The sequence below is a fragment of the Magallana gigas genome, chromosome 8, assembly GCF_963853765.1.
Source record: "Magallana gigas chromosome 8, xbMagGiga1.1, whole genome shotgun sequence".
In the NCBI taxonomy this organism is placed as follows: Eukaryota; Metazoa; Mollusca; class Bivalvia; order Ostreida; family Ostreidae; genus Magallana; species Magallana gigas.
In genome coordinates, this window is record NC_088860.1 from 9,622,444 (window position 1) to 9,637,599 (window position 15,156).

General features: G+C 32.6%; 1 protein-coding gene and 1 long non-coding RNA gene across 3 annotated transcripts in view; both read right to left on the reverse strand.

Annotated features, from left to right (window-relative positions):
• Window positions 1-288: 288 nt before the first annotated feature.
• LOC136270513 (uncharacterized) lies at window positions 289-6,343 on the reverse strand. The gene is made up of 2 exons (XR_010708262.1): window positions 6,206-6,343; window positions 289-1,853 (listed from the first exon to the last, which is right to left on the reverse strand). It is a non-coding gene; the product is annotated as an uncharacterized lncRNA (long non-coding RNA).
• A 1,714-nt stretch (window positions 6,344-8,057) lies between these two features.
• Window positions 8,058-15,156, reverse strand: part of LOC105324514 (meiotic recombination protein REC8 homolog) — a 31,165-nt gene continuing 24,066 nt past the window's right edge. The window contains exons 12-16 of one of the 2 annotated variants that reach the window (XM_066068134.1): window positions 11,938-12,125; window positions 11,348-11,490; window positions 10,946-11,143; window positions 10,468-10,577; window positions 8,058-9,461 (exon numbers count right to left, since the gene is read on the reverse strand). In XM_066068134.1, the coding sequence (XP_065924206.1) occupies window positions 9,379-9,461; window positions 10,468-10,577; window positions 10,946-11,143; window positions 11,348-11,490; window positions 11,938-12,125 (722 nt within the window). In that variant the 3' untranslated portion in view covers window positions 8,058-9,378. Of the gene's footprint in view, window positions 9,462-10,467; window positions 10,578-10,945; window positions 11,144-11,347; window positions 11,491-11,931; window positions 12,126-15,156 lie in introns of both variants that reach the window. The other variant, XM_034473335.2, reaches the window with a different exon arrangement.

Sequence of the window (15,156 nt, forward strand, 5' to 3'; positions counted from 1 at the left end):
CATCCCTTGGCTACAATGAATTGTATCAAAAAAACTGTCCCCTGCCACCTTAGAACAATAAAGTAAGCATCGGTCAAGTTAGATAGAAAGGCACCAGACTAGAATTTAGTTTTACATTTTTACTGCTGGCATTAAAAATCAAATTAGTTTTTCAAGTGAACCTTATATCCCCCATGTGTAAACTATCCATATAGTGGATTTAAACTATCAAACTTAAACTTAATTGATACATGTAGTTATCTCTATCCTTTGTATCTGTAATGCTAGAGAAAGAGAACAAAAAGTAAATCAAGCCTCATAATTTATTTTCACATATTCATTTAACGACATAAACCAATTTTACATGTTCCAAAAACTGTTATGATATCAAAGATATGAGATATTCACAAAAAAACCCCATAAACAGATGAACGGTCCTAATGCCAACGTTTACATGAATAAATGATGAATGTTTCATCATGACAATCTGGTCGGTAAACAGGGTGGCTGCTTCATGAAGGCGCCGATCAAAATACATACGTACATAAGTATAAAAACACGGCACAATAGTATATTGACGATACATAATAAGATATATTTAAGAAGAGTCCACCATGGAGTTTTGATTTTATCTTTGATTTAAGGAACATACACATGCCAAGCTTTCCATGCCGACCGTATTCATGCATTTTACATGAACGTGAACTCGGATAGGAATATTTTTTCAAAGACTCAAAGCCCAACTCAGTGCATTCAGCGCCCTCCCGGGACTTTGTCCGCAGTCTCGGTCATTCCGTATGTTTGACCGTCTTCATATCCCCGGACGTGATAATACTGGCAGCAAACTTCCGACTCCTTCGCAGACTTCCGGCGGATCTTAATCGATTTTGTGTGGACTTCTTGAAAGAGGACGAATCTTTAAAATCTGAGTCACAAAGTGTTAGAAATGGACTAAGAACTGAATGAGCGCAGAAAAAGTACTCCGTCCAAAGAAAACCAGTTATCGAGACGGATTTGTGAATTGGATCAATTATTTTAGTGATCAAAAATGGCGAAACGCAAACAAGCAGCAACATAGTTCGTAATACAGACGTTATATTGATTCTAATAAAAGTAGCACTATCTTCGATGTTTTCTAAATGAGTGAGACCAGATTTCACAATTTTGAAAACAATCCAAATATGACAAAATACTGTACAACATACCGGAAGTATACTTATAATCCCGAGAGTAATAATTTCATATAATGCAATCTCAAGTGTAGAACGGTCAAAATAATGCCGAAAGTAAATATTAGTAAAGGTTACATTCAAACCTGCCAAAACTGGTAGGACAATATTCAACATCCACAGAACTAACCATAAAGACACAACAATGGCAACCGTAGTCGAAAACGTGAAGTATTTTCGATAATACGGAAAACTATACATAATCATAAACCGTTGAAACCCAACAAAAAAGTGTTTCCAAAGGGTTATTTGAGAAATGGCGTTTAATCCAAAAAATATGTATCGCAGAGTCAAAAGGACGTCTCTCGGAGTCTTGAATTTGAGCGAGATGAGCAGAGGTATCTTAACCCCGGAGATAATACCGTCACTTATGGCGAGGGTGAAAAACAAGGTCATGATTTGGCGGGCGAATTTGGTTTCTACTCTGCAGGCCGTTTTGATGACCAGTGCGTTACCGATGATTCCTACCAAGCTTCCGAGCCCGAGAATGCCCGTCTCTGCATAGAAATACCAAGACAGCGTGCTCGAGGCATTGGCGAGGCTGGGTCCCGATAAATTCATTGAAGACGTTCTGTACATGTTATTCTCAAAGCCTGATCTGAAGAAGACGGGTAGAAACGTGCGACATCGCCCTTTTAAATGATGCTGCAAGATAAAATCAATACACCTATGTTAAAAACATCAGTGCTTAGTTGACGGTGAGTGTGATCGACAAGGAGACTGACAAAGCATGTACAACGGTTTGTTTATATTAGTCACACTTTGTAAACCGTTAGGCATGCAAGCAACACAAAGGGTTATAATTATCAAGATATCTTGTCAATTGATGGATGTGAAAGGGTGCGTATAAATATGTCCTCAAAATGAACATTGTACGATAGTTACTATCGTGTTTCACTTAACATTGCATGAAGTTTTATTTCTTATTATACAATTACATGTCTCGATCTCTTTCTCAACATGAATTAGAAAATTGTTTTTATTATATATCTAATACAAAGGATGAATCTCTGCCAATCTGAATGAAAGGAAACTGAAAAGTGACTGAATGGCATAGCTACAAAATGTATCCCATTCGTCACCTTTACAGACCTTTCAGTTCACATTGGCAGAGCTTCATCCTGTGAAAAGCCGTATATGCTTCATCAAAGTATCTAATTGAGAAAGAAAACTTCATATGAAAGAAATCTCCTGTCCATCTCAGCAAATCCAAAGGCAACTGGAAGGAAAATTAAGAGGATGGACGATATAGGCAGCGCTAATTATGTGTGTTTTGTGATACTATTTTTTCATCAATATTCGTTTAACTAATACCAATTTTTGTGGATTTCGTTGTTACTTTGATCCACAGAAATATATATTCAATCATTGAAGTGCAGTTTCTAGTAACATTTTGTATTGATAGGATTATTGGCCACAGTTTATGTATCCTTGAAACTGTGATTGTCATTGAATCCACCAAAATTGATACCCACGAATAATTATAAAATCACGGTAGCTATGCCATCATTATCATGTAGATACGAATACGGATTGGTCCAGTAATAAAAACACGTAACGCCTCAAAAAGTGTCATGTTGTAAATCACAGTTGCATTTTTGTAAAGAAATTTTGTATTTACTGCCACAGTTGTCTTGTTGTAAATTTTGTATTTACTGCCACAGTTGTCTTGTTGTAAAGTAAATTTTGTATTTACTGCCACAGTTGTCTTGTTGTAAATTTTGTATTTACTGCCACAGTTGTTTTGTTGTAAAGTAAATTTTGTATTTACAATGCCACAGTTGTCTTGTTGTAAATTTTGTTTTTACTGCCACAGTTGTCTTGTTGTAAAGTAAACTTTGTATTTACTGCCACAGTTGTCTTGTTGCAAATTTTGTATATACTGCTACAGTAATATCATCGTAAATTTTATATTTACCACCACCCAACTGCAAAATTAAAAGTTTACAACTTGACAGGTTGGTCACGAACCTACCTGTATTTATGTCCCAATGAAATTCAAAGAATGATCCTTTTCTTTCTTTTTTTTTTACATTGATACGAATAAAAATGTTGACGTTTTTCCTCTTATTTTCTTCAGTTGGTATAATAATTCAAATCCCGGGTGTGCCTCACCGTCGCAACAGTTGAACTATTTAACGCCGTTTGACACGTTTTTTTTTTTTATTTATGTAGTGCAGACTGTGTATTAAGACGCGGCGCAAAAGATTTTTTGATCATGTGATGTTAATGTAATTTATAACGATTTCTTATAGGCACCTGACGTTATGGTTTTTTTTCTCATATTAAAAATATATCGGTATATATGCATTATACTTTCGAACATATAATACACAAGGTTCCCATCGCCGCCATCTTTGATTATCTAAAACTGTCACATACATCAGCTGTAAGTTCTGCTTGAAACTCATCGGTAAAATTATTTTCAATCCTCTACTTCCTCCAACCGGCCATTGAACTTCGAGTGTTCTGAGAAAGGTTAAGGATGTCGACAAATCCGTGTACCGGTAGTGACTTACAAACTAAAAATCACGATTCACAGCTGGCGTTTGGAAGTAAAAAAGAAAAAATATTCCATGAAAAAAAACCCGGAAAACAAATTCAAAGAAAATATTTACATGTATCATATGTGTTAGTAAATACATGTATATCAAATAATTTATCAAATTCTATGACAATATATATATATATATATATATATATATATATATATATATATATATATATATATATATATATATATATATATATATATCTATATATATATATATATATATATATCTATATATATATATATATATATCTATATATATATATATATATATATATATATATATATATTTTTTTTTTTTTTTTTTTTTTTTTTTTTTTTTCAAATTGAGTAAGGTAATAGTTGAGATTTTTATCATAACGAAGGGGCTGGAGTCTCAGAATCAATTGAGAACTCGTACTTTTGGTGTTTGACTGATAATTAAAATAACAAAGATAAAAATAAACAAGAGGCCCATGAGCCACATCGCTTACCTGAGTAACGACAGCCGTGATAAAATCGATTTAATGGAGTCATATACAAAATATCTGAACACTGTAGTAAAACAGATTCTGCATGAACAGATTATTCAAGAATCTCATGCTTAACACTTAGCCTCTTTCGTAACTGAATGATTTCATACTTATATTACATATTGAGTATTGCAGTTCTGAAAGAAGATCAAGATGTAGTAGATAAAAAAAGATCAACTATTCATATAAATATAAACCTACATCAAACTTTGAACCCCTTGTGTGGCCCCAAAATTGTCCAGAAGCTACAGTCTAACAATTGAGAATCAACAAAGATGCTTGCATATAATACAATATAATTATACATTTATTATAACATTTGAGTTTTTGAGATAAATCAAATTTATGTTAAAATTCACTAACACCATCCCTGCCCATTGTCCATTACACCCCCATTCTACCCTCGGGGAGAATGATTTTAACCAACTAGTATTAGCGCTACCTAAGGATGCCTCTACACAAGTTACAGATTTCTGGCAATTTGATTTTCAAAAAGATTTTCGAGGAATTTTCTTTTTTATTCTTAAACCCTTACCCCTGGGATCATAATATGAATAAACTTAAAACTGTACAATCTGAGGATGCCTCCGCACAAGTTACAGCTTGTCTGGCCTATTGGTATTTGAGAAGAAGATTTTTTGCAATTTTTACTATACATTCCTTGGTAAAAATTTGACCCCAATTAAGTGCCTACCTTACCTTCGGGGATTATAATTTGAACAAACTTGAATCTACACTATACCTGAAGTTTTTGAGAAGAAAATTTTGAAAAATGCTAAAGATTTTTAAAGATAAATACTTTTACGTAAAATTTGATCTCCATTGGGGCTCCATTCAAAACAACAAAAAGGGAGTTGCCTTATGCTGTGATTGTCAGTAATAAACTGTTTGTATCTCCAATGATCGATAGCAATAGCGTTTAAAGCAATATGAGCTGCAATTTTCATGTTGAATTTTTTTTTTTACGAAAATGTTATTTTCTACTAAAATGACAAAAATATATATTAAATTTCTGTTTGCCATATATTTTTGGGAAAAGCCGTTGAGAAGCCTTAAATGGAGCAAAATTGAATTATTGTCGTCCTGTACAAAAATTGATCTGCTATATATTCCTTTGAAGAGAAATCTTTCTTCTGACAAAAATAATGTTTTTTTCAAGTCTTATTTATCATAAAAGTTTAAGCTATATGCAGACTTATCATACCAGCAGGTTTTTGCAGCAAAATAAAGTTCTAAATAGCACAGCTCATATTGCATTAAATTATACTCAAATCAGTAAAAAAGCAAACGCAAACCGCGTCAACAGAATGGACTTCTATTTTTTATATTTGTGAAGCTCTGCATGATTTCTGCATTGATTTGGTGCATTCAAAGTACACCATTTTGTAATTGCAAATCTAATGGATTGTTGTACAGAACTGCGTCGTAAGAAATAACAATTCTGTTTTATTTAACCGTATTTCAACTACAAGACAGTAATGTCATCGTTTAACAGTATCATGGTCTAAAATCTAAAATCAATTACACAATTAATAATGATTAAAGCTCTTGTGCTTAATAAGAACGTTTATAATAGTCACCAGACTTACTAAGTATCCATTATCCCGGTACAATACACGTGACAAATGATGCACGTGTAATTGGATCAATATTGATACTCTACTATAAAAAGGCATTAGTTAACACGTTACATCGTGCCACAAGTACATGACAATATATTTAATCCGTTATCGTAATGGAAAAAAATATACTAACTACATAATAAAACCCGTCTTATGTATTAAAAGAAAGGGTGATTGCCATTTTTATTACGAGAAAAATCAATTAACTGTGTAATTTAGTGCATAATATAATGTTTATATTATCATCGGTATTGCAATTTCTATTAAATTTCATCAATTAGGTTACAGAATCAGAGGAAACATATTACCAACCTTTTGCATTTCATTGTCGTACAGAAAAAGCTCCAATGCGTTTTTTTTAAAGGGTTAGGCTTTCGTCAATACAATTGAAGATAAATATCAAACCCTGTTACTAAAACGGATTTGAATGTCTCTATTATTCCCATTAACATTCAATTTCGTGTTCGTTAGATGGCTATGTTAAAACCTACTATGAAACATTAAAATTTAATTCCTTTGACGGAAACTGATAATTTGAAAGATGTGCGAAAAATGAGACAACGCAAGATCGAAAATGAATAATTTCGTTTTCTAATGGGTTTTATGAAGCTACGTTACTCATTAAGTCTGTAACGTGTAGTAGTGATCATGTGTCTGTATACATAGGATATTCAACCAGATTTTACCCAATCTTGTGGTTCTAAACGACCCCCCAAAAATGCATCGTTTTCAACTGTAAGTGAAAGAAAATGAAATTCCATGTAAACCAGAAATGTCAGTTTGTATAATCAAAAGACGTGTTTTTACGGGTTGGTTGGGATGAGGAGGTAGGGTTTGTACTGTAAATACTCACAGCAAGCGACATCGGATGCCATCCAAACCGTGTACTAGTATCACAAAATTATTTTCATAATAAGCCGTAAAATCGTTTTGGTGAAGGTGTGTGTAATTTGTAAAGGCATATCAGAATGGAATAGGACGGCTGTATTTTACCACGCTCCTCTGTCTTGGATGACGAGAACTTATACAATTTAATGCTAGTAAAAATATCAAGCCTATGGTCTATATAGCTCACCTGAAATTATGAACTGAGGGTGGAATAGGGGCATGGATTTAAAAAATTTAAAGATAAACAGTTTATAAAAATGCATGCATTGTAAAATTACAAATTGTAGTACTAAAGTTCTTCGTAAAAAGATTTGTGAAAGGTCCACCCTAGAACTTTGCACCCACCATGGGGTCTCACTGTTGGAACGCAGTGTCAATGATTGAACGAAGAATCAATCAAAGAATTGTACATTACCTCAACATAGATAAAATACGTCTAGCAGCGTCACACATTGTATATTCTATAGTCCGTGTTTGAAATAATAAGAGCACGTAACATTATGAGCCCCCTTCCCCTTGTTTACTCTTAGCTCAAATTTACATATAAAAAAATTGAATTATCATCAAGTTGGCCCCGTTTTTTGGGGCATGAGTATAGCTGAAGTATAAAATCGGGAAATTATCGGTGAAATCGAAGTGATAGAGGGTATAGCGATCCCTGCGTATTTCAGAGCCTTAAACATTGTTTTTTGTCAACAAAAGCAATTTCATAAATATTATTTCATTTAAGGTAGAAATTATTCCTCTAGAGATGCATAAAACAGGCGTGGTCGTTGTTAATTTCAAAGCCTCAAGGTAAGTTCGAGAAAATCGCAAGCTCATACTGAGGATTGACTATGTACTATCAAACCTGTTTGTTTCTGTATATTGATTTCAGACGCTACCTTTATGTTCATCATTAGATATTTTTTCAAGGTTTTTATCCGCAAGGCATTAGCAACTTCTCTTTAACTACTCGGCCAGGTAAGTGTGTAGCATCAGAACGATGAGGGAACATACACAGGGAAAATATTTCTTCTCTCCTCAGCCGTTAAGAGGACTGGTGGTCTGGCCATTTTTAGGCTATATTTACCTCCTTACGAAGAAGACCTCTGTAGATGTAGGGAATTTTTTTTATAATTTTACAGCTAAACTATTTGAATTTGTTCTTCACCAAATATTAATTTATGGCCAAAAATATCACTTACAACCAGCAGGTAATCATAAAATATACCTTATACCTTTAGTCAGGTGATTCCAGGTGAGTCACAGAGTTTTCAATGAAAAAATATTTAGGAAAATCAACAATCAACTTTATTTTTTCAACAAAGGAATTATATCAACAAATTTGAACAAGAAGAACATGTGTGGTAAATGTAATAAGTTAATCACATCACACTTAATTAAACTATAATAAAAGGTCCATTTATCTGCTATCTTAGATTAACAAGAATCTAAAGTAAGCCAATAGAAGATCATGATCTGACAGCTTTTTCATGTGCAGTAAAATTCTACAAAAGTACTTATTTTGCTATGCAATGAGAGAAAATTAAACAAAAGTAAACAAATATTGATTATGGTTTAGGTACAATGACAGGTTGATTTCTCTCCAACAAAGAGGTTGTGAAATAAAGAGACCTTCGTGCACTGACAGTCTATGGAAACTCTCTCCAAATCCAGATTGACCTTATTGCGATTTCTTTAATGAAAACACTGGATTGATTTCATAATTTTACTTAGCATTGGCCATTTGTAACCCAAGGCATAGTAGATAAATATTTTGAAATTGCCAGTACATGGGTGAACATTCAGACTTGACTTTCGTAGTATCAGGTTTCTTCAAATCCCTGAAATATGATCCATGTAAGCAGATCAAATGATCTGAATTATGAATATAGTCAGATTACAATGCATCAAAATCTATGAACTATCAATGTCTAATATATAAATGTAAACATGATCAACTGTCTTAAAACTTAGAAACTTTAATTCACATCTTGTATTTATAGGGTCCACTTTATCCACAAAAATTGATACCACTGAATATTAATGAAACCACAGTAACATACAAATTGGTATCAATCAGATTTATGGGTTAAAGATGATCAAGAATTCAATAAAATAATAAATAAATAAATAAAAGCAACAAAAAAAAAAGAAGATACATGTACATCATAATTTAAAACAATTTTGGAATCAACCATAATAACAAGTTATAACAACAAATCAGTACACTATTCCATATGTAACACCATTAAAACTATTAACCAGAATCCTCATCCTTAATTATTACTAACAATGAACAACAATATCAGATAGCAATATCCAACTGGGAATAACATTAATACAACATAACAACTCTTTGGAAATCTAACATTGGGGAAAAAATTAATTAACCTGCACATGATATCATATTATACTAGCTGCTCAAACCGAAACACAACTAGATTAAAGAATGTCTGGGTCTAGAACTCATGCACTCATCTTCTTGTTGTACATTAAAGCATTGACTTTTATAAGTCACATGTCCTCTCTGTTAAATACATGTGAATAAACTACCATGTTCAAAATAAACTGCCACTTCATGCTCTCTCAGTCATTTGAAAAAAGTCTCTGTTTCAGAATGCATGCCCTCTTTGTATGAGGATTTCTTTATAGGGATTCCGTTGTTCAACATATACACATCCTTTGGCACATGAATCTGAATAAGAGTATTAAATCAAAAGTAAAGAAAGTATCTGGTAAATCCGTTACAATTGAATCTAAATTTCATGCAAGTATCAAATGTTTTGACACAATTAAAAAAAATGATAAAAACATGTTTACATAAAAACAAATAGGGTAAATGCCCTTTGGTGATTTTGAATGCATAACAAATAAAACTTCCTTGAATGTCAGATATCAGATTATTGCTTTTCATAATTATAGGATTTTGCTATGCATGATACACCTGGCTATTTCCATTTATATATATAAAAAAACCCAAAAAACAGTGGATAAGTATGACATTTTTTAATCAAGAAGATTAGATTTGCAGACACGAAGTTGTTACATCTATGAAACTTATCTCTAGGTCATGTAACTCTCAAAGATACCCATGTAACTCTCTAGGGTACTTAGAACCATTTTAACAAGAGCTTGGACTTTGGGTAGTTGTGTCAATCGGCAATATGATGTAGGTATGTCTATTTCATCGCTGGGATTCAGCCATGGCTCTTTGAAATTAACAGGATTTGTCTGACTTATGAGTGGAAACTACGCAGTCAGTGTACATTTTGCTTGAAACCAGTATATTTTTTAACTTGTTTTTATGCAAGAAATAGATATGACATCCTACTGAAACTCCAAAGCCTTGTTAAAATGGTTCTATGTAACTCTCTAGGATCCTCACATAGCTCTAGGATACATATGTAACTCTCTCTAGGGAACTTGCGTAACTCTCGAGGATACCTACGCAACTCTCTAGGATACTTATGTAACTCTCTCTAGGGTACTTGCATAACTCTCTAGGATACCAACTTAACTCTCTAGGATACTTGGATAACTCTCTAGGATACTTATGTAACTCTCTCTAGGGTACTTGCATAACTTTTAGGATACCCACGTAACTCTAGGATACTCGTGTAACTCTCTAGGATACTCATGTAACTCTCTAGGATACTTATGTAACTCTCTAGGATACTTATGTAACTCTCTAGGATACTTACGTAACAAGGCGTTGAACAAGGAGGCTGCTTGTTTCCTGTCATATAAATGTGGAGGACAGATCTCCTCAAATGTAGTGTAGTCTACTTCACTTGTGTAAGAGTTGATAAGCCTGTAAAAACATCCAAATTGATATATTAATAATACAATACATGCATGCATTTAAAAAGCTTTGAAAAGAATTCAATTCTGTGACATTCCCCTTTACTTGTGTACGGGTTGATAAGGCAGTAAAAAGTATATCCTGAGATTTTCAAAAACATACTTGCATAACAAGAAGCATTTATCAAGTACTCTGCCATGTTATGACAATCTATGCACAGAACTTCAGAGGAAATTTCTGTGGGAGTCTACTCTACATATGTGTATTTTATCTAAAATAAAACATTGTATGCAAACAAATTTTCATTAAATAAAAATGCATGAATAATAAGCTATAAAATTCTCTGTAATGAAATGGCTATGTGTCAGTCAAACTACCTGATCAATCTACTCTCTGCATGTGAGACCTTGGAGAAAACTGGCACAGGTGTCTCCATCATAGGAATTTCCGGCTCCTCAGGGACCACCGACAGATTCAGGTTTATCCGGGAGAGAGTGTCCGATACAGAGGGCTCCGAGGGCGGGGCCAGCACCTCCTCCTCAATAGATCCCCGCGACCTGCTTCTCTTCCTTCGACTGAAAATAAATAAATCCACATGAGGCTACAAACAATGAAAAAGCAGTAGCTGCTCTGAATATAGCAATCTTAACACACAACTTTTTCACGATATGGCAAAAAAACCCATTTAATATGTGCTTTACCAAACTCTTGAAATTATGGTAGAAGAACAGGTAATGTTACTTTTTTTTTATGTCAGATTTTTGTTAGAAATATTATACCTAGAAGATGATCTGTCAGAGAAAGAATCATCTTTGCTTCTGGCTGACAATTGGAGCTGGACAGGAGTTATGTCTTCTTGAAGGAGACTTCGCTCCATTGACACTGAGGCATCTCTTGGGATTTCCATAGAAGAGAGCTCATGCTACAGAAAGATTAATTTGCTTACAATGTAAACAGACAGTAAATTTCTTCACAAGTCATAATACAGCAACCTTATTTTTGAAATTTAATGACACATATGGGATGTATTTCAAATTATAGGGCATTATATGTGGGTTTTTAAAATTATAACACAAAGTATAAAAATCAATAAATGTGTAATTCAATTTTTGACGAGTGCTAAATATTAATTGTCAATGAATGGAAAATTTCATTTACTGCATATAAAGTTACAATGAACTTTGATCAAAAAGCAAATATCAATCCACTTCAAATTTCATTCATTCATTGTCATTTGTAGAGATTTAAGAAAGTTACATCTGTATTAATCCTGCCAATAACAGCCTAAATTTAAAAAAAGAATTAAAAATGTACTATAATACAAGCAACCATTAGAAAATCCTGCATTGAATATATCACTCACTCCTACACTAATATCTGCCCTTGGTTTTTCAGGGGACATCCTATCTTCACGGGTGGAGACATCAGCTTGTGGGGGCAATAGGTCCATCATCTCGGGAACAGCTGGAATTTCCAGGTGTGTGTCCTGTCTCGGTTCTTCTGGCTCAGGCAAAAGAGCTCGTCTGGAGCGCTTACTTTGACTAGCTGTTTCATCTCCTTCAAAAAAATACCATAATACTGTAAATGTGTATACAGTAAAACACACTTATGATGAATTGACACTTACATCAAAGTTGTTTTCATTCTCCATGACTATATTATATGTTGTAAACTTGGCTCAATCTGATTTAAATCAGATGCTCAATGCTCCCGTTTATATGACATGTTGCTATGTAGCAACATATCTTATGTCGCTAAATCATATATATGGGAGCATCGAGGATCTGATTTTAATCAAATTGAAACTTGGCTGATATAACAAACTATGCTTGTAACAAAGCACCATTGCCTATCTGTGGCACTTTGTTATAACTAAAGCAACTTAATTTTACTATAATTCAATTGCCATTAAATTTCATGATTTGCTGTGTTGATACCAGGCTTGGGGCAAATTACATTGTAAAGTAATGCATTACATTATCATTACTTCATGAATTTGGGCATTAAATTACCATTACCATTACTTGATTTTCTTGAAGTAATGCATTACATTACCTTTACATGAGTAAAGTAATGCATTACCATTACCACTACTTTTTTTTTTAAGTAAAGCTAATAAAGAGTTTTTGCAAATGTTATAAATATACTCTAACATATCTACAGCTTCATGCTCAGTGTCAGGTTCAAATTCAATGAATAAACAAGAGTCATTCTTTATTTGCTCAATATATAATCATACTGTGGCAATATGAACAACATATTACATAAGTAAAATGGTATTTATAGACATTTAGCATGATACAATATCAGATATGAAATAGAGACACAGGATAACATACGTAACAAAAACAATTTATGAAATAATGTTGCGGTTTTTAAAAGCTAAATATAGATATATTCCCAGATTACACAAATCTTTATAATTTTGGACACTTAATTTTATTAATTTATAAACAGATGATTTTTCCCAGCTAATTTCTTAATATATTTTAATCGTATTTCTTTTTACGGAGGACACTTTAAGACAAAAGATTGCTGTTGCACTTAATGATCGAAGTTAATTAAATGTTTTGCAGGAGCAGTCAATGCTTGGACTGGAAAATACTGTTTGACGATCTTTATCTTAGGATATATTAAGTGCAATAATAAATTAAATACATAAATCTTGTATTTTCTATCAGTCCAAACTAATGTACAGTGTAATTAATATACAAGAGAGAGAGAGAAAGAGAGAGAGAGAGAGACACACACACAGAGACAGGGAGAAAGAGAGAGAAAATAAGTAAGATTATTTTCAAATAGGTTATAATATTGGAATTAAGTGATATTGATTTTCATAATGGATGGACAGTGCATTCATTTTGCTTTTAAAGGTGCATGTCTGTCTCCAATTCTATTGTGACATAGCGAAGGGAAGGGGATTGGGGTGTTTAGCACTTCATATAACAATAGATTGTTTTGATACTTAGATTATCCGGGGGGCATAGTGTGTTGTTGACACATTTCTTATTGAAGTGCAAACTAATTGGAGTAAATTGTTTAAATGATTAAAAACTCTTAATAACGGTTTGTTCCCGTTTTGCACACATTTCAAAATTAGGTATTGAAAAAACGTGTGCGAAACGGGAATTTGACCAGGTGAGATAATTGCTTAATTGCTATAGTCTATATCCCAATACCTGCAAGCCTTAGGGCAATTGACAATAAAATAAATAAAACATATCTACTCGCAATTTATATTTACATTTATTTTATGTTACAATATAACTTGCATAAAAGCACATTTACATAATCATTACCATCCATATTCATGAATTTGATTTCAAACATCAATTTGGTCATGAACAATTTCATTATTTTTTTTAAATAAGAAAGATTATTGCAAACATGTTGAATATGTAGCACCTTTGTTTAACTGACTGCCTATAGGAGGTACATGTACACGCTAAAAGTTTGATTAGAAAATATCATACGTTAATATTTAATTATTGCTTTTGCTGACAAAAATGGAGGAGATGTGTCTAGTGAAAACGCTGTTTAATATTTTTCATTTATGTTGTGGCTTGAATAATCGGAGAAATAGACAAACTGTATGATGATAAATCGGCAACCTTATATGCTTCAAAACTGTAAAGATTATTTCACAAAACATATCGACCTAATTCATGCATTTTCAACCTTTTTCAGTTTGAGTTATATCGCATCAATATTAAAATATTATTTTTGTCAGATTTTTTATGTATTTAACCTCTAATTTGAAAAACTAGAAAGTGACCCGTCATATACTAAAGCGGTGATGTCATAAGAACTACTGTCAAGGTCGCTACTTCAAAGATTGAAATATTTTGTGATAAAGACCTGTTTTCTTTCATAAATATTCTTTCTGTTGATACCAAACAATCAATTATAAACATGCGTTTTACATAATTTGCAAATCGATTGTAAAAAGAGACACGAGTACCCATAAGACTGTCCATGTAGTTTTCCCCATTATCATATAATTATCCATTGAATCAGCTTCCAATTGGCTTTGGATCAGCAATTTTTCCTGATTCATTTTGTTTTATATTTAAGGTAAATGGACAAAAATTTGAAAGTCAAATCATCTAATCATTATTTTTTTTATCAGTGTGCGGAAATTGAAGACTTTTTAAATATATCATTATCTTTATTTTATCAAACGAAAAAAATGGTGATAGTTATTAGACCTAAAACACAACAAAATATCTATTACTTCTTTTTTTATCGTTAAGGTGCTGATAAAACACAGGTAAACACCCAGGTAAAATCTTTGACCGAAAGCAGACTATAATTGCTATCACAACATAAATCACACCTATTGTTATATACCCAATTATCAAATGTGTGCAAAACGGGAACACACCTTAATAACAACACTCTTAAAAATGTTATGAAATTGTGCTGTTATCTTTAGTACCGGTAATATAAACAATTCAAAAATGAATTTTAAAAACCTTTTTTTAATAAAACATGTACGATTAAAACATTTTTTTCTCAATTAGAATTATTTCTTTCTTCTTTAAAAATAAATTTAATCAAATTCTATTTCAACAATTTATTTATTCAT